The 20623-nt window shown below is 36.5% G+C and overlaps 1 protein-coding gene across 3 annotated transcripts in view; it reads left to right on the forward strand.

The window, feature by feature from the left end:
- Positions 1-20623, forward strand: part of Tenm1 (teneurin transmembrane protein 1) — an 825611-nt gene that overhangs the window by 743741 nt on the left and 61247 nt on the right. For all 3 annotated transcript variants that reach the window (XM_026784949.1, XM_013350458.2, XM_026784950.1), the window contains one exon: positions 11128-11282. In XM_026784949.1, coding sequence (XP_026640750.1) covers positions 11128-11282 — 155 coding nt within the window. The remainder of the gene's footprint in view (positions 1-11127; positions 11283-20623) is intronic.

Genomic DNA, 20623 nt, shown 5'->3' on the forward strand with positions numbered 1-20623 from the left:
TCTGTTACGGGGTTGGTAAAGATCTTCTCCCAGTCAGTAGGTTGCCTTTTTGTCTTGGTGACAGTGTCCTTTGCTTTACAGAAGCTTCTCTTTTACAAATATCTGACTACTGCTTCTGATGTAGTGAGCTTCTCTTCTGGCATTAGCTCCATTCACCAAGATGTATGGATGCTTGAAAGAATTTTATACCGGCTTTTTGTATTGTTTTTGAGTGAACTCTAGCCTTTGAATAATTATCCTTTAAAAAAATCTTCATTCTCCTTTAGTTAGCCTACTGTTCTGAATAGTAAGCACTGTCATGTTACTGCTCCATATCCTGCTTTTACTGATCATTTGGCCAAGGTATTCTACATAGTTTGCTTTTTTTTATTAGAACATCTTGGTCATTCCCATACCTTGAGACTCATTTTCCCTAGTGTGAAACAACTGCAATTAGCTTTTTGCTGGTTCATTGGCACTAAATGAACTTTCCTACTTTCCTACCTTAGGCTAATTGTTCATATAAGGATCTTGGGGGATGCTTGTTTTCTTAGGATGGCAGAAGCATTTCCTTTAAACATATCTTAGTCATTTCCTATATCTTAACCTGTATAGAGAAAGCCCCTTTTAAATCATACTCCAGATGCCTATTTGGGGCAAAAATTTTATCATAAAAATAAATCAAGAAATGCACATCTCAATTTGGGCTAGAATCATCTACTTGCCCAAATCTCTCTTGCATTATACACACAGCATACAAACCAACTTCTATAAAGCAATGGGAAATAATTACATCAGTATTGGTGTCAAGTTTCATAGCAAAATTTTGATATACCAGTACTACCCTTGGCCTTAAGTCTTCCTTAACCAATTAATTGCACAGAATGGAGCTTCACTTATTGGATTATCTGCATGAAACTTTAACAAACTTCTAATTTGTGAAGGCTTTTACCTCAATAGCTCAATAGTGCAGAATTTGTCCCAAGCTAACAAAATTGTTTTCAACCCCTGCCTTGCCTTTGTGGTGAATCTAACATGGAGCTCTCTGCTGACAAAGGCTACATAAGGTTTTACAGACTTACACCTTCTACTATTTGTCAGTCTACTATATGAAGGCTTAAAATGATGAAATATTACCCAGATGGAAAACATTCTCTATGATTCTAAGTTTGGAAAAGTCACTTTCACAAGGAATAGTAGCAATGATTGTGTAATTACGATACCACTTAGTAATACCATAATATTTTATCCTCTTCATAACCCTCTCATTTCCATGGCTCTTGTGATCCTCATTTTACTTCGTGTCATAGGGAATATACAGGCAAAGAAAGCGAGACATCATATAATAAAATGCCTTACAAAAAGTCCTATGAGAAATATGTAATAGACACACCCTGAAAATCCAATCTCTAACTTTACCTTGGATTTAATGTTCTCTCTGCTCTCTCACATTCAGTGAAGCAAATTAGTGAGAAATCTTAAGCCATCTGTGTTTCTTTAAAGCTCCTAACACAATAAGTTAGAACAAGATTACAAAAAACGAACGCAAAGCTGTGTCGACAGAGAAGAGTGGATTTGTTGTGTGGGAACATGAAGCTATTCAGGATTGCAATCTCCATAGATCAAATTCATTTTCAGTTAATTTCAGCTATGGTCTTTCATCTCTCTGTTCTTGCTTGTCAGCCCCCCTTTTTTCCATACTCAAATCATCACTAATTGATAAGACTATCTTCCTCTTAATGCTCTTTAGCGAAAGAGATTATCACTGCAGCCTTCCTAAACTCATTTTAGAGACATTCATGTGTATCTTTTGACCTCCTAGCATGCTTTATTTTATTTTAAGTTTAGACGTGCACCAATATAAACACATGAAAATTTAGTCTATAAATCTGCAGTATTTCTTCATCACTGATGCTCAGGTATCCTGGATTTGTTACGATATAAAAAAATAAACCAGAAAAATGCATTTTATCCTCAGGAAGCTTATTACATAAGCATGTCGTGTTTGCAGAATTCACATTAAAAACACATAAATAAAATGATAGCTTCAGCAATTTAGGAAGCAGAGAACCCATAGTGAATTGAAGTTTGCAGAAAAAGCTTCTAGAAAGAGAAGTGGCTTAATTTCTTCATCTAAAAATGATATTAATATCTGCTACAAAGGGTTCTTATTAGCATTAAATGTGAATATATTTGTAAGGAATCCAACACTGAACCTAGCAAAATATAATACACTCAACAAATCGAAATGATCACTATATACTGGACATCCTGTGTGGGTTTTCAATAATGTTAACCTAGATTTCATACTAAATTCATCAGGAACTCAACATACATCTTCAGATTCCATATTATAGCTACTCTAGTAAGATGTCACTTATGAGTAATTTCCCCCACTTCTGTGACATCCTGAACTTGCCCCCAAACTAGTCCTCTGTGTTTACTTGAGTTTTTTCCATAACCCCCACCAGTTTCTGAGCCTCTCGGAGGCAATGGCATGTCCTTTTTTCTTACCATGCTATGCTTCCAGTACTTAGCACAATGCCTAACAGCTAACATGTGTAAAGTAAATGGTGAACAAATTTGTAAAAGGGAAAACAGGTTCTTCAATCAGATTTAACAAAATTACCAGTTGGTGGAGACAGCGGAGCTATTCCTTCACTTTGCCTTGCAACGAAGCTGAAGCTAATGCTTTACATGCTGAAGAGAAAGCAAAATGCTCCAAAGTGGACCAATCTGTCTTTCTCAAAATCAAAATTTTTGGTCAAGTCATTTACCAATCTATTGTTCCTTGTGATAACTCTGAAGCACTTTAAAGAAGGCTCTCATTCATCAAATGTAGAGGACATTCCAGACAGTAGAACATTTGTTTGAGTGTTTGTCCTTTTAAATGTCTATTTATATACCTTGGGAATGACCTTTACTGCTTAGGACTTACTATAACTTTTTATTAAGGAGAATATCCAATTAAGTATCTCACACCATTCACTAGCCATGCAATACTAGAATGAGTTTATTAGTGTCTCCTATTGGAGAAATTCTGATTGCATTGTTAACCACGCAGAGAAATCATCTCAGCTGTTCATTAAAGTCTGCCTGCTTCTAACTGATAGTGACACACAGGTATCTAAAAATCCTCCAAGTTCTAGAGGCTTCATTAGTAGCTAGCTAGCAAGAGAAATTAATGGGTTCATTGTACAGAAGAATCTTGGCCCTCTCTGATCCCAGTAGGTAATTAAGTGGGACAATAGTTAGATCCGTTGGAGAAAATATGTTTCTGCCTAAAAATGTGTTTGCATATGCATGCATCATATGTGTGATACCAATTTTAAGAGAATTTGAATGCACATGAACAAAGTAAAATACATTTATCTTTCTTTGACTTATAAAAAAAACTTTAGGATCAACTGGTCAACGTTGGTTACACAATTCAGCACTTTCTACTGGGGATTAAGCCGGCACCATGTTAAATTTAGGTTATTACCTAGAAGTTGATGTTAGCAATTTATCGCTGTCTCACAAAAAGAGCATATTGAAAAGGGGAAATGCAGTATTTCAGGTTTTTAGTTGGTGAAGCTACAGATGGAGAGGACTTTATGACTACTTTTCAAAGCTTATATTGTAGAAAAAGACTTTCATTTCTTCACATAGAAATAATAAAAAATTGCATAGCCTCAACAGCTGTAGTTTTTAAATGATATACAGAGATAACTTCTGCCAACATTTGAAATTAGCATTGTATACAACCAAAGCCTCAAATTTTTCTGTTATCAAATTTGGGGTTTTAGCTGCTATTTTCAGGCTATCTAGCTCTACATCTGAACTCCCAGGGACCACATCGGCATACCCCCTTTCCTTCAGTATTGATCAGTAGCATCCTGCTCCCCAATAGGTGATCAATCTCGAGACTGTCTCAGCTTTAGGCAGTTGTCTTCCTAAGAATTATAGTATTTATTCATCGGAGGATGATAAGACAAGGGACGAAGTCAAGTAATTTCACCTGTACTTTGCAGCTGTTTCATGCAAACTGATGCTTCACAGAGAAAAGAGCCCGCGGTTCAGATATTATATAATGCCCCCTACTTTGCATAAGATGTGATTAATTTCTTTTACAAGACGCACTTTATTTATGAGCAGGTCCCCTCATAGAAGCTGCTTGTTGGGGCTTAACGCTGATGAATGAAGACAGCACTATTCACACTTCCAGGTTATGGTCTGTCAGTGCTTTCATTATGTGCACTATTATTTATTTTCTCAAAAATGTAAAAATGTGCTCCAAGCTAAACATGCTGTAATAGCATCTAAGCCCAATGTTTTCCTTGGTGAAGGTGGGCGAGTAAGAGGACTCAAGCTGTTGTGTGTGTGCTGTTCTTCCTACTTCTATCCCCACCCACTTGGCATTACTGTCTGAACCCGTGGGAAGTCAGAGATTCGTATTTTCGTGGGTTGTTTAAGAATGAACAGTAGTTACATTTTTAAATCCTGGAAGTGATTTTCTGAATGCTGTTTAAATCTTTTTGTATCCAAAGACTGCAGTATTGCATTATAAGTGCTAATGAAAACACTGACAATTAGCACATCAAAGGGCATGACTATTAAAATAAATTATGCATACAACATTGGACACCAAGGTTTGGAAATCAAAGTACAACAATGCAAAAATGTGAAACTAAATTGAATCCGCAGATTCTGCTAGCCCCAGATGGCTTTATGTGATCTGAAATCACTCACTTTCACATCTCTGAAGAATAAAGCTTAAAATATACTGGGTATGTGTCACGTCCTCCCACTAAGTCTAACAAGCACTAATACATCATAGTGAGCATCACTGTCACAATTCTCATTACAGGATGGGAAACCTCCCCCAAATAATGAGCAAAAGTAATTCTCTTTGTCCTGCACGAAACTTCTAATTTGAATTTCACCTCTGGTGAAAAGTGAACATATTTTACTTTTTACGAGGAAAGAATTGGTGAAACTGTTGTTTGGGAATTTGTTTTTGTAACTGTTGTTTGATTGGATGGTTGACTAATACACAGAATAACATGTACCTAGGTGTCTTTACAAAATGCCTGTCAAGCAGGCCTCTCAAAGCCCATTCTACTATTTCTTTATCAATGCCAGAATTAAATGTTATATGACCCAGCCAAAGTTAATTTGAGAGTCTCAAGGGAAAAAATGAGTATGTTTGGGACTTGGGCTTTGATCAAGAAAGTTGATTTAAAAAATATATAAAAGGAAACTATTCTACAAACTGTCAGGAAAATATGCCCTGGAGTGAGTATTTAATAAACCCAGATTTATTTCAAGGGGCACTCATCTGTGGAATTCAGCTGACGTTAACAGACAAAGAGAAAAAGACAGCTTCACAATGGTTAGAGCTTCCCAAACTTAAAGTGGGGAAAGGATGTAAAGGCAAAAATTGTCCTCCCTGAATTAGTTCAAATTCTATACCCTGATAGATTTAGGGAGTCTGGTAGTCAAGAGTCAAAATTGTCCTTTGCAGTTATCACCAAAATGGGTGCAAAGGGTGGTTGCCATTAAAATCTAAATTGTACCTCAGATATTTAAGTATTAAAGCTTTGGTGTGCAAGATGGCGCTACAAGGATGTGGTAGAAACTTTATGGCCTAGTGAAATGTCTTCCAATCATTGGAGCTGTGACCTTGAAAGTAATAATAATACAGTACCCCTTCCTCACTCTCTTTCCAGGTGTAGCCATGAAACAAGGTCTTCTGCTGCCATGCATTCCCATTGTGAACTGTCACTAGAGGTCCCAAATCAGTGACGCCAACCAACAGTGGTTATAAATTTCAAGGTTACAAATTAAAATCAATTTTTCCTCTTTTCAAGTTGATTGCTTATAATATTTTTGTGACAGCAACAGAAAGCTGATGAACACATCTCCCCTACATTAGTTAGGGAACAATTGCTTTTTCTATACCAGGGGGGGAACCTCCTCTCACTTTTGGAGGAGCTAATTCTCTCTTTCCTACCTCTTAGTAAAAGCAATGCTGTGCTTTATTTTTAGCACTCCTACTAAAGTTTTGATTGTTTCCCTTAATCTCCACTTCAGTACACAAAGATTCATTGTCCTTTGGCCCTTAAAAGGGTCTAGCATAGTGCCATTCAGTACCTATTTCGTAAATGACTCATGATTTCCCACAGTTTGAGCACACCTACTCTTAGAAGTGTTCTCTCCAGGCTTAAGCCTTACCCTCCTTTGTCTCCAGGCTTCAGTCTTGATCTTTTATTCAACCCTCTCACGACAGTGAAATCTTAAATTTTATATTTGGTGATATTTAGTATAGAGACCTTAGAAGAAGATCTTAAATCAGAGTCCTCTAATGCAAAGCAGATATAAGTTTTTGGCAGTTAAGAAAATGATTTTGCCAAAACCGATGAAGAAACAAAGAGCAAATATTCCCTCTGACTCAACATCAGCCAGAACGTTCTTGGGGGGGTGGAGGAATAAATGTTCCTATGTCATCATCATTTGATCTGACCAATTTTAATAGTCTGTTTATTGATCTCATTAAAGGTACATATACTTCTAAACATAATAAATGGATTTGTTGTCATGAAATGTTCTTATTTGGATATAGTATTTATCGTTGGAGGACTGACAAATAACATAAAAGGTTTTAAAAGGATCTTAAGGAAAATTAAAATTAATCTAAGTTTTATAAATGTTAAGAATACTTTATAAGGAACATAGAGATTGATCAGTTATATCACTGAGCCAAATCTGAATATTAACCTCATGCCAATGCATTAGCTCATCTAAGAGCAAGCAGCTTATTGGGTTGGATTTCTTTCTTGCAGTTGTAGTGAATGAACATATGGCTTTTTACATGTTATTAAAGTCCTCTGTCACTGAGATACATCCTCAGCCATTTTTCCTGGGTCTGGTGTTTGCAAGTGTGCACATGTGTGTTGGGGTACAGTTACTCATGGGCATGTGTGGAAACCAGAGATTGACATTCAGATGCTTTTCTCAATAATTTCTCCATCTTATATTTTGATACAGTCTCTCCCCTGAATTTGGCGATCTACAATTTGGCTAGCGTCACTGAACAGTTATCCTCTTCCTCTTTTCATGGTCTGCCTGTTTCTACACCCACCACACCGGGGTTACAGCCATATACTGCAATGTATGCAGTTTCTCGGGGTCTAAACTCAGATCCACATGTGCTTCAGAACTGAACTACAGAGCATTAGACTTGTCCCACCCCCACCCCTGCAAACACACTTATAGAAAAGTTTGGCTTGGGTAGGTCATGCACTCTGACAGAGATGCATCAGCAACAGCCCCCAAAGTCCGCACATTTCACAGTGTAAGTGGGGAGGCATATAAAGGATCTCAGTAGGGCATCTCTGGAAGAGAGCAGTGTCAAGCTGGAGTCATCCCAGAGAACAATAGTTTCAGCATAAAATGGCAACATTCACACTTGCACCAGGGGAAATCTTTGCCATTCCTCTAAGCCTTTATCTAGCCTAAGGATGCCTTTACCATTTCATGGGTCTGAGGCATTGGAGTCCTTGACATGCTCATGTTCATCTTAATAATACAATTCACTCAGGACTCAATACACTCCCAACATTCATGCTTACATAGCCAGCACTTTTCTGGCTGATCCTCCATTTTGCTCATTTAAGAACAGTTTTACTAAGTTGTCCAGGATGGTCTCGAAGTTGCTGCCCTCCTGCCTCAGCATCTTCAATAACTGAGACTGTCCAGTTTATGTTAGATTTACAGATTATCTTTAGATGATTACCTTTATTTAATTTTATTGCTGCTGTGATTTTTAAAAAGAAAACCACCATGACACAAACAACTTAAAAATTCACTTTGTATACAATGGAAGAAAGAAAGCATCTTCAACAAATGGTGCTGGCATAACTGGATGTCAACCTGTAGAAGAATGAAAATAGACCCATATCTATCACCATGCACAAAACTCAAGTCCAAATGAATTAAAGACCTCAATATCAGTCAGAACACATTGAACCTGATAGAAGAGAAAGTGGGAAGTACCCTACAACAGATGGGCACAGGAGATCGCTTCCTATGTGTAACCCCAACAGCACAGACATTAAGGGCAACATTGAATAAATGGGACCTACTAAAACTGAGAAGCTTCTGTAAAGCAAAGGACACTGTCACCAAGACAAAAAGGCAACCTACTGACTGGGAGAAGATCTTCACCAACCCCGTAACAGACAAAGGTCTGATCTCCAAAATATATAGAGAACTCAGGAAACTAGACTTTAAAATGCTAATTAACCCAATTAAAAAATGGGGCACTGAACTGAACAGAGAATTCACTTTGGATTAAAATTCTTGAGGTATGCATTCCGTTGGTGGTGGGGAATAACACAGAAGCAGGCAGGGAAGGAATGGTGATTGGAACATGAGACTGGATGGTCACGCTGCATCCATACCTAGGAAGAAGCGAATGAATAAGAAGTAGGGCAAGAATACTAAAGCTCCAGGCCTCCCAGTCACTTGCTTCCTCCAGTGAGGTGCTAGTTCTAAGCATTCCACCACTTCCTCAAATAAGATACAAGCTGGGACAGTGTCACAGAAACCTAGAGCAGACATCTTGTATTCAAATCACAACAGTGACTTTAACATTTTGCCAGGCAAGTGTACGTGCATGTGAGCGTGCGTGTATATGTATGTGTGTGTTGTGCTCCATTAAAACATTGTATTTATTATTACAGAATTTTCCAACTTTCACATATACTTGGTGGTAGATTTTACTGAGTCTGAATAGTAGGGAAATGAGGAAAAATAGTATGTGGACAATTTTAAAATCAGGGTAGTTTCCTCCTTGTGTGAATTCAGTTTGCACAAATTTAGTTATCTGTGAAAAATATCAAGTAGAAATATTAATAATTAATAAGTTTTAAATTACATACTATTCTGAGTGCCATGCTAAAATTGCATACCATATTGCCTCATCTTTCTGCAATATGAAGCACCCAGACTATCAATGCCATTTTTACTACCTGCCTATTAATCATCTAGCCACCTCAGTTCTAGGATCAACTGTTGTAGTATCACAGTGCTTGGGTTCAAGTAACTTGTCTATAGTAGCCTAATTCAAATATCACTCGCCATATGTAATCTCAATATGTAGGCATTTTGTCATCTGATATGGTCACAAGAATAAGAAAGTTGGTGAGCTGGGGAGAACACTTAGTTGATAAAGTGCTTGCCTTGCAAACACAAAGACCTGAATTTAATTCCCAGAAGTCATATTTAAAAAGGCATGCACGATGACATACACTTGTAGTCCCCGTGCCTAAGAGGCAGAGACAGCTTCATTTCTAAGTCTCGTTGTCAATCAGCCTAGCCTATTTAGCAAGTTCTAGGCAGTGAACACCCCTTTTCAAAAAGTTACATGATGGCTGAGGAATAACATTCGGGATTGGTCCTCTGACTTCCACACACATATGCATACACATATGCACATATGTTAACTTGGATACACATGAACACACACAGGCATGCATACATACATAAAACTAAAAGTAAGTCTGAATAGAGTATAAGGTGCTCTATGAGAGAAACCATAATCATATAATTTATTATAGCATACTGTTATGAGAGGTTTTTTTATTACTAGGTTATAGTAGTTAAATCTTACTGTGCCTAATTTATAAATTAAACTTTATCATATGTATCACAGGGATATATTTAAATTAGGATTTATATGAAAAATGTAGTGTCTATAGGGTTTGATATTATCCATGACTTCAGGCATCCACCACTGCATGTCCTCACGTAAAGGGCCTGCTCACATAAAGGAGTCTTACTGTAATCCCACAGGGGTATTTCAAGAACATTCTGAAAAACACCAAAGAAAATGCAAAGGAAATGATATGTTCCTTGTGTGGGTCTGATGATTTTTCGCATGTGTTATTGGCATCCTAGGCAATGCCTGCTCAGCCCAGTTTACCAAAGAATGGGATTTAAAACTGAGACCTCAGTATTCAGCAAAAAAAGGAGGGTGGGTAGTTGGTGACCACAGATAAGGCAGATTTTTTTTCTTATTTTAGCAAAGATAACGCTGAAACATGAAATCTGGGGGAAATAGTTCAACCTAAGTGAAATATCAGTTATAATGCATACATTCATTATTATATAGCAAGCTTTCTACTACTATTATAATACAAATGCCAAGAAACTAGGCTGGAATTAGCACTACACAAACACTTCCTTGACATTTGACTGTCCCTTGCAACTGGCAGCACTAAGTAGACTCAGTGTGTTGTTTTTTTAAAAAGAAAGAAAGAAAGAAAGAAAGAAAGAAAGAAAGAAAGAAAGAAAGAAAGAGAGAAAGAGAGAGAGAGAGAGAGAGAGAGAGAGAGAGAGAAAGAAAGAAAGAAAGAAAGAAAGAGAGAAAGAGAGAGAGAGAGAAACGAGTACATAATGTTGGAACGGAATGTGGTGGTAGAGTATGGGAGGACAATAGATGATAAGGATTTGATCAAAATATGTATATATATACATGACATTTTAAAATGACAAATGAAAAGGAGGAAAAATCAGAATCAGTGTATTTATTTTTCTAGAAGCTTCACCCTTCTCTGTACAGTGCGATAACTTTCCTCTCTAACCACCTTTTTAATACATAATGCAGAGGAAAGTCTTCAGTCTTATTCATCAGAAATATTACATATAAATAAAATTTCTTGAAAATAATGCTAATACCTTCCAAGTCAATTATTTCCTAATGCAACCATGAAGATAAGCAGTGGCCTGAGTATCAACATCATTAAAAACTGTGACAAACACTACCTCCTCTGATTTTCCCTATTTCATCTCAAAAATACTTTCTGACTACATGTAGAGGTAAGCAAACAGCAGAAGAGCACTGGTATAAAGGTGGATAAAACAGAAACAATTAAACCCAGCTTTATCTTTGTATGTTACTGTATGTCATTTCTCTTCCAAACACTGCAAAAAATGAGTATGTCTCCAACCCTCGTCTCCCATTTCTGTCCTGTCTCTGCCAAACAGAACTAAATCTGTGTGTCTTTGCAATGCCTTTCCATTTCCATGACTCTTTCAAGATACTGAACTTAGCAGAAATGTGGTCCACTAGATTATTATTGCTAATTTACTTTTTCCCAACAGGCATCACAGTTGATAAGAATGGATTCATTTACTTTGTGGACGGGACTATGATCCGAAGGATTGATGAGAATGCTCTGATCACAACTGTAATTGGCTCAAACGGTCTGACTTCCACACAGCCATTGAGCTGTGACTCAGGAATGGACATCACTCAGGTAGGCACTGCTGGTTTTCAAGCATTATCACCATTTGGCATCGTGGAAACGGATAACAATTTTCTCATGCAGAAATTCCATAAAAAGCAAGCCTGGTGCATCTGCTATAATGTCAGATAGCAGAATCTTCTTTTTCTGTAAGTTACTTTTTTTCCTCCTCAGAAAGCTGTAGGCTAAATGGTGAGTTAGGATAGGAGAATACTAAAAAGAATATTGATATAACAATGCCACCTAAATTTTGAACCAGTTAAAATTGGATTTGTTCACTATTTCCTAAAATATATGATGTTACTGTTTTTAAAATTAATACATTTCACTATTTATATATTGAGGAGTAGAGAGGTGGACATGCATGTTGAGGCTAACTGACACTTGCAAAAATTGCTCCTCTCCTTCCAAGTGAATACTGGGAAACAAGCTCATGTCACCAAGCCTGGTAGCAAGTGTCTTTCCTCGCTGATCTATTCTGCCAGCTGAATTTTATCATTTTTTTGTCTCCAACAACAAATGAACTTAAGCAAAGAGGTAGTGATAAAGTCGTTAGAAACCTCTTTAGTAAATAGTGAGTGTGCCATGTTATTCTCATGCATGAAAACAACTATTCCTGAGATGTTTTGCTTATCTTAAATAAAAACAACACCATTCTCAAATTTGTTTTATACATATTTAGCAAGACTCTGCGAGACTGACCTCATGTTCAGGAGTGTTTGTGAAATACAAATCAAACCCTGTGGTTTTTAGTGGTTTTTAATGTGCCAGAGAGAGTGTATGTGAGAATATGGGGTATAGGTGGGTAGGAAGTAGGGAGGGTTTGGGAGGAATTGGGGAATGAGAAAGAATATGATAAAATATACTGTACTAAATTCTCAAAGAATAAATAAAACATTTCTTAAAAAAGAAACCTTCCCACCAGAGAATAAGGAGGAAAAAGTAGTGTAGCGTTCATCTGGACCCAAAATTCTGATCTTGACACTCTTCTACCAAATCAGTAAATGGTATGGAGAGAGATTTTAGAAGATACAACATGGTTCCAGCACTGTTCAGTTGCTATTTTTAATCTGTATACACAAAAGCTTGGTGGATATAATAAGGGAAGTAGTCAGGCAATCCTTGAAGGAGCTTTATGTTCTAACATTTTACAAATGTGTAGCTCTGATGATGGAATATTTTCAAAGTAATTAGAGTAATATTGAGAATTTCAACAATGATCACGGAGGATTGTTTCCGCTGAGAGTAACAAAACACTTGTCTAACAGTGTTTTAAACAATAAGGTTTAATGATCTCATATTGTGAAATGTCCCAAAATAAACATGGATGCCAATAGACTTCTTTCATCAGTCACATTGTCCAGCACTGAGTAGTATAATTGAATGCCTTTATTTGTTAGCAAAAGAGAAATGGAATTTTCTAAATGGATTGAGACCCTATGGAAATGCATTGTTTTCCTTGAACATATTGCTACCTGAACTTCAAATGGAAATTGGGGTTCCTTCAGAAAGAAATGTAGACTTGCTACTGCATAGGCAACTGGTGCCATAATTTATTATTAGAATCTCCCAGTAGCTTCATTTTTATTGCATCTGAATCTGAGGATAACAAGGAAAATTAAAATAACACATTATCCAATGCTTCTTTAATCATTAGTTCTAACACCACTTCCCACCTCCATTAGTGTTCAGTAAAATGCTAAAGATGTACCTATTTGAGCTCTCTCTTTTTCTGTCTCTGCTTCACTCCAGAAATTGAAACCATCTGAGTCAAGTACAAAAATAAAATGAAGAGTGGGAAAGCCTGAAAAATGGAGAAAATTAACAAACTTTTTATTAGATATCTGATTAGATCAGACATTCAAGTTCTAGAATATTTTAACTTTTCTGTGATTCAAGACCTTTCAGGAGCCAAAGAAAAGGAGCATTATTTATGGAAATGTGGAAGGGTGTGAATATGTTTACATGGGGGGAGAAAGAAAAGATGCATATATATGATTCACTTGTGGGGTATTTTTAGCTTAAAATAGAACACTTAGTACTGTGATCAGTCAACTCTAAACAACCGATGTAATTTTGTAGAAAAGTTATTTGGAAAAGAGAGTTCTTTGTCTCAGTAGAGGGGACATATAAAGTTCAGCACCATAAGAGGGATTCTTTTTCACATGACACTTTTCAACCATAATTGATACTATAATAGCTCCCTTACCACTTTCTGTTTTGGACTTAAAGTAGGCTCTGTGCTCACTCAGCAGATACAGTTGGGGTGAAAATGATATAAATGACTGTGTAGAGATGAAGCACAGAAAGTAACTAAGGGTGGAATGGTGGAGGAACTTATAAGCATAATGGAACTTGCATTTCATCCAGTGAAAAGTGAAAAGAAGGAAAGGAAAAAAGGAAGGAAGGAAGGAAGGAAGGAAGGAAGGAAGGAAGGAAGGAAGGAAGGAAGGAAGGAAGGAAGGGTTCAGTTTGGGGCATGCTTGAGTCTGAGACACCTGTATATAGAATCTAGCCCAGTAGTTCTCAACCTGTGAATTGCTACCCTTTAGGAATCACCTAAGACCACTAGAAAACACGGATGATTCATAATAGTAGCAAAATTACAGTTATGAAGTAGCAATGAAAATAAGTTTATGTGTGAAGGCCACCACAACATGAGGAACTGTATTAAATGGTTATAGCATTATGAAGGTTGAAAACCACTGACCTAGACAAAGAGGTCTGGAAGAGAATCTAATTTGAGTCTAAAGCTACAGGATAGTGTCTTACTGACTGTTCTATTGAAGAAGAGACATCATGACCAATGCAGCTTATAGAAGAAAGCATCTTTTGGGAGCTTGCTTGCAATTTCAGAGGGCTAGACCATAATTGTCATGGTGGGGATCATGGCAGCATGCAGGCAGACTTCGGCAGTAGAATGTATTGCACAAAGGAGACTAAGAAGAAAAGATCAAGCAATATGAAAATCAAAAAAGTATAAGAAAAAAAACCAAGGAAACAAGATTTTCAAGATCAGTATCTCAGGTTGAGTAGCTGTTATGCAATAAAAGAAGGATTTTTTGGTTTTGGTTTTTGTTTTAAACCATTCAATTTTATAATGTTAGTAACTTTGGTAACTGAGATGCTCATTGGTAAGAGCTGGAATGCTGTAGACAATGAAGAACAGAAATGAAAACAAATAATTCTTCCATATGTTTGACTGAATAGAAGATGATAAGCTGATTTGAACAAGGGTTAGATTGGTGGGAGGCTTTGGCTTTGAAATATATCAGGTATGATTTATGCATTTTTTTAGGTATCAGGAAATCATCAAGGTAAAAGAGAAATAACAATGAATGAAATTGAGTGGGTGAATGGAGAGAGTGATTCCAGCAAGGACCATGTGGGTCCCACAGCTGCCGACATCCTTCATGATTATTTCCAGAGCTTCCTCTCTGCTTAGACAACTGTGACCCATGTTTCTCCTGCCTGTCCTTAAGAACACAAGCAGTCTTCACGTAGAAGGAAAATAACTGAGTAAGGAGCTTCATATCAGCTTCCAAGAGCAAAGGCTTAGCTGGTTTTAATAGTACTTTCAGTAATCTAGCTGGGCTTACACACTGTTCAGTTTCATATTTCAGTAAATCAAAATATATTGATGGATGAAGGCAGAGACCAACATCTAAACAATCCTGCTCAGTTTGTGCTAATAGAAATGTACAGGAGAGGGTGGAGCTGCAGCATGAATATTTGACTCAACCCGTAAAAAGAACTTACTGTTTCTAAGACTACAAGACAGCAGCATACATGACCAAATGATTGTATAGGGTTCCCACCTTTTGAAACTTTTTAAGCAAATGCTAGATAGAAATCAGCCAGACCTTACAGTGTGAAAAAGATAAACCAGGTATTCACATAAAGATATTACTACAAAAATATAATCACCCTGCATTTCAAAACCAACATGTGTATTTGGAGGCTGCTCATTCATTCCCGGATGCCCAGACCTGAAATAATCACACAGAAATTACATTATTACAATACTGCTTGGCCTATTACCTCACACTTCTTATTGGCTAGCTCTTATATCTTAAATTAATCTATTTCTATTAATCTGTGTATCACCATGTGGTTGTGACCAACTGGTAAGATTCCATCCAGTGTCCAGCATCTCTCTCCTGCTGCAACTACGTGGCTTCTCCCTAACTCCACCTACTCTCTCTTTCTCTATCTGCTTGGAATTCCCACCTCACCCTATTCTGCACTGCAATAGACTCAAAGCAACTTCTTTTTTAACCAATGGTATTTCATATACAGAGGGGAATTCCACATCAAACATGTCTCCAATAAGGCAAGTTCCATCCAAGCTATATAATTAGAGAAATTATTCAATATAGGGTTCTTTTTCTGTTGCTTAGTCTTCAGTACTTTCTTGGAAAAATGGACCCTGAGGACTAAAGTCCTTAATGACAAGTCATACATAATACACTCTAGTAAAATTCTAAGAATAACTGCTACCATTTATTAAGAAATTTAATATTGCTAAATTTTCAATGTAAATGATAACTGTGGTATGTAAGGATGCTTTTTATGCAAGTATATATTTATATTGTACATATTCCCCAATACTCTCTGTGCTCCTCTTTTTACTCCTCTCCCTACCCTTTAGTCTTTGTTCCTCAACTTCACTACATTCCTTTATATATACATACATACATACATGATCTTATGCATCTATTGAAAATATAGAAAATACATTTGTCTTTCTGATACTAGCCTAATTTGATTAATATGAGTATCTCTTATTTCATTCCTTTTGCTGCAAATGCCATAACTTCATTCTTCTTTATATACTGAAAATTTCCATTGTCTCTCTCTGTTTGTCTCTGTCTCTGCCTCTGTCTCTGTCTCTCTCTCTCCCTCTCTCTCTTTCTCTCTGTGTGTGGGGGGGGGAGAAAGAGAGAGATACATGTATGTGTGTATATATATTCTCATTGTTATACACGGTGCCATTTCATCTCCACAACCTAACCATATTTAAAAGGGTGGTTTTATTGTTCATATCAATGGAGGAGAAAACTGGCAGTGGGAAGGAAACACAGTATGCTGTGACTATTGAGTTATAAAGTGATAAAATCAAGCTCTGAGCATAAACTTTCAGGCCTCAGGTGTGCATTCTTCCAACTTACACATTTTCAAAATTGGAGCTGGTCAAATATCATTCTATTTAGCCAAGAAATGAATGCCACTTGGTTGAGGGCTATGCTGTTTAGTCACAGAACATGTGTTTAGTGACAGTTAGGAAATAGTTTAATAAAATCTAATCATCTTGAAGAATGAAATTTGCTTTGGCAATAAAATCAGCCATTTACTCAAAATCAATATATTTTTAACTAAAATGTGAAGCTCAACAACTCTCAGTACAAACTCTGAAGTGTAACTTCCCTTTCTAAGTAGCCAGGTTTTTCACTTCAGGGAATGAATTGATTCTGAAAAGAGTTAGATCTTTATTTTCAGTGCTTCATTTCAGCATTTCTGTTTTGCCCTGCCTCTCCTGCTTAGATACAATGGAAATGGGAGTTAGACCAAGAATAACGCTGAGCGCTGAATCTACTACTTTAAGAAAGTCTAATGCTACAGGAAAATTCAACCCAACAACACATAGTACTAATTCCCCATTGCATATAAGGCACATACTTCAATTTGTTTCCTTTTCCTGGTTGTTTTTAAACATACAATATTTACTTCAAACAAAGTAAATTTCTATTAATAAAATAATGGATTTTAAAACTTTCAGCAAATATACCCCTACTCAATGATAGTTCTTATAGTGACCACCAAGGCAGTTTGAGAATATGTATGCTAATAAGCAAAAAACACGCATTAAGAAATGACACCTAAGGTTGGATTGATGTTTTGTTTTCACAATAAAGTCATAATTTTAAAGATTTATTTATGCATTTCTTTTTATTTGCATGTATGTATGTCTGCATGAGTTTATCTATGCCATGTGTGTGTAAGTACCCACAAAGGTCAGAAGAGAATTTTGAATCCCCTGGAATTGGAGTTACAGTTGTTTTTTATCTGCTCAGTACGGGTGCTAGGAACCAAGCCCAAGTCCTCTGCAAGAGCAGTAAGAACAGGAGCCATTCCTTCAGTCCCTAATATCGTAGTTTTGACCCATGATGAGATAGCAGAGTACTGAAAGACCTTACTTCTCACTATTTCTTCATCTAATATTGCGTAACTGCTTATTTGAATCATCCTGCAGTTTTGTATTAGACTACATCTATACCTCGTTATTTGATTTAGTACACTTTTTTATATTCTGATAAAAATCTAATATGTTCACTATATTTCCCAACCTTGGATCACTTGTGGATCTTATGACTATCTTTAATGTCTTCGTCCATACTAAAAACCCAAGATGCAAGTGTAGGATAACTAGTCTAATTATTAGTTAGGTTATGGGCCATCCATTTGATCTATCTTGTATGGACTATGATGCGTACTAGTCAAGAAAATCAATACAATAACCTATTTTAAACTTTTTCCCAACAATGAAATCAAAGCAAAATTTGGACTGTACTATATGTGGTAAGGCTAAGTATTATTTCAAGAAAATATTATTTCAACAGTCTAGTAGTGCAAAAATAGTTCTGTGTGTAGGTCATATGCAAAATAGGTAGAAAGGCCGCTCATCTCACCGCTGTTTTTCCAACATATGTACAAAAGGATTGTGTAATTCAACTATTCCATAAAGTGTCTGAAACTGTTAGAAGGAAACAAAAATTGCTCCACAAAATCTGTTTGCACTCATATGATCCATAAACACTACTTTCTGATCACAGAATAAGCAGACGACTATTTTGTAAAAATTAATAGGAGAGTGCTTTTTATTCTGAACCAAGTACGTTCCATGAAGTTTATGGGAAACAATCTGATTAGTCTTGAAGTCTGGTCTACGCTTAACCCTCTCTAATAGTCAATCATCCACTAGTTTTCAATAATATTGTACTTAAAAAAGAAGAATAAAACTGATTCAAAAAGTCTATTTGCAAGTTCTTTCTAAAAGGAAATTCCTCCTAGCCAAATAACTAGAAAGAAAGAAAGAAAGAAAGAAAGAAAGAAAGAAAGAAAGAAAGAAAGAAAGAAAGAAAGAAAGAGAAAAAGGAAACCTTGGATTCAGAAAGAAAAAAAAAGAAAGTTAGGTTTTCTTTTAAAATAAAGTTTTTTCACCTATCTTGGACTTTAGTAACTTTGAATCAATACTCTTTGTGGTCATTTTCCTTAACAGAAAAAACAAAGCCTTCCTCATCTCTCTCATCCATCAGCATTATACCGCCTGCCCCAAGCAACAGACCTCTGGCTTCCCTGGCTGTCTTCCACTCTCTACATAACTGAAAAAGCCATTTTGTCTTGTCCTTAGAATTCTTTTTGCAAGTTGCAAAAAAACTACAACTGGATAGACAGGGAAATATAAAGCATCTTTTTCAAAAATCTGCATGCTACTTCTTTTATACAGTAGATTCAGCATTTTCTGTTGTTTTTTAAAATGCATATATAATAACAGTCAAGCATGAAAAGTTACAACAATCTTAGGAGAAAAAAATAAAGGAAATGGCAATTTAAGAGGGGAAAGGAACTTCTATTTTTTCTTTCTTCGCCTCATACTCACCTAATGTCATTGTCTCTCTCTCTCCTGCAAACCCTTTCATGTCTAAAGAATGTCCTCCTTCGCCCTGAGTGATGCAGATGATATTGAAACTCAAGTTTTTCAGGGGTTACTTGCCTTTCTTTGTGCAGTTCCATCACTCTCCCATGTGCACACTGAATGAGAACAGAATTAGACCTCTCGAATGAAGGCCATTATAAGTGAAATTCCCTGCAGGGACTGACATCCGAGTTTGTGAAGCTCTGTAGGGAATCAAGAAAATCTGAATTATAATAAGTTTGCTTGAATAAAGGGATCTCCCAGGCAAGAAAAGAAAGTTTATTTTAAAAGTTTCTGCCACTAGAGATGAAAATCTCACCACCTCAACTCCCACCACACCCTCTCAATGCTTCAGTAACTGTGAAGTCCATCGCACTGTCAATGCAAGGAAAATGTCTGTGGTGGCCTTATATAATTCAAATAGAGGTGTGTGGGGTGGAAGGACAGTGTAGGTTGCAGGTTAACAGCAAGATATAGAAGATAAAGCTAGCATATCTAAATTTATGGAAATATATGTCTTAGCTAACAATACCGTAGGTAGGCAGCAGGTACAGAAAGAGATGGTGACAAGACAAACAAGGGACACATGGGGTAGAAAGAAGATATAATAACAGATGAATAAGGCCCAAAGAGTGGGGGAAAAAGTTATTTTATAGCCCCAGTGGTAATTGTTTATACCCTCCAAATTAGGCATGGTTACTTTAAGCAACTGAAATAACCATTTACATAATAATTGTGAAATAATGGGTTGGTTGATATCAAAAGTCCTACCAGCCAACCCTCTAGTGGAATTTTGTGTCTTCTTTCACTTTCGCCATGCCTGGACCACAATACAACAGCAATGTAGCTGCCCAGCAATTGGTTATTTCAGGAGCTCAAACATGCACTCAATCAAATTGCCAGCTAGATGGGCATGGAGAAAGAAAGAGACACCTACTTCAATCCCCATAACAATCATATTTTGCTGCCACAGAATACAGTAACAATCAGAGTCACTTAAATGTCTTATTTTGCAGCCCTACTTATAGCATTTTTTAAAATTATTACCTTAGGATTTCCTAATGGCTTTCCATGTTACTCACTTGCAAATGAAAGATAAGTTCAGCGTCAAGGCAATAAATTGTATTAAGAGTGTTGAATAGCCACTGCTTTTTGTTGCCATTTAGTCGTCTTTAAAAAACCTTCTGGATCATTCGTTCTGCTCTCCTCTGAAACAGTAAAGAAGAAACGTTCATTTTTGTCTAGTTCTTGACCGAAAAGAAGGTGCTCTATAATTCCGGTGTTAGTATTATATTTTTTTTAACTGACACTAGAATTCTAGAGCTAGTTAATTATTCCTTCTTATGAAGGCTAATTCAATAAATTACCCAATTGTTGATTAAGTGGCCTCTCTTTTTTTTAATGGGAAAGCACTTGCTAAAGTATGAAGTGTTTCACAAATATAGAGAGTGATGTAAGATGGTAATGTCAATTACCTTTGGAAACGTTTTCTGCTGATTCTTTATATGCTTGCTCAAATGGGAGGACACAAGAACAAAATAAGTTTGCAAGGTGGTTATTCTGATTTTATAATATCTGTTGTTGTCCGTATCTGATTTAAATGTATTCCTGGATAATGTTATTTATTGCTTATGCAGCCGAAACCCAGTCTCCTGGC

This window comes from Microtus ochrogaster, chromosome X, assembly GCF_000317375.1.
Source record: "Microtus ochrogaster isolate Prairie Vole_2 chromosome X, MicOch1.0, whole genome shotgun sequence".
Lineage (NCBI taxonomy): Eukaryota > Metazoa > Chordata > Mammalia > Rodentia > Cricetidae > Microtus > Microtus ochrogaster.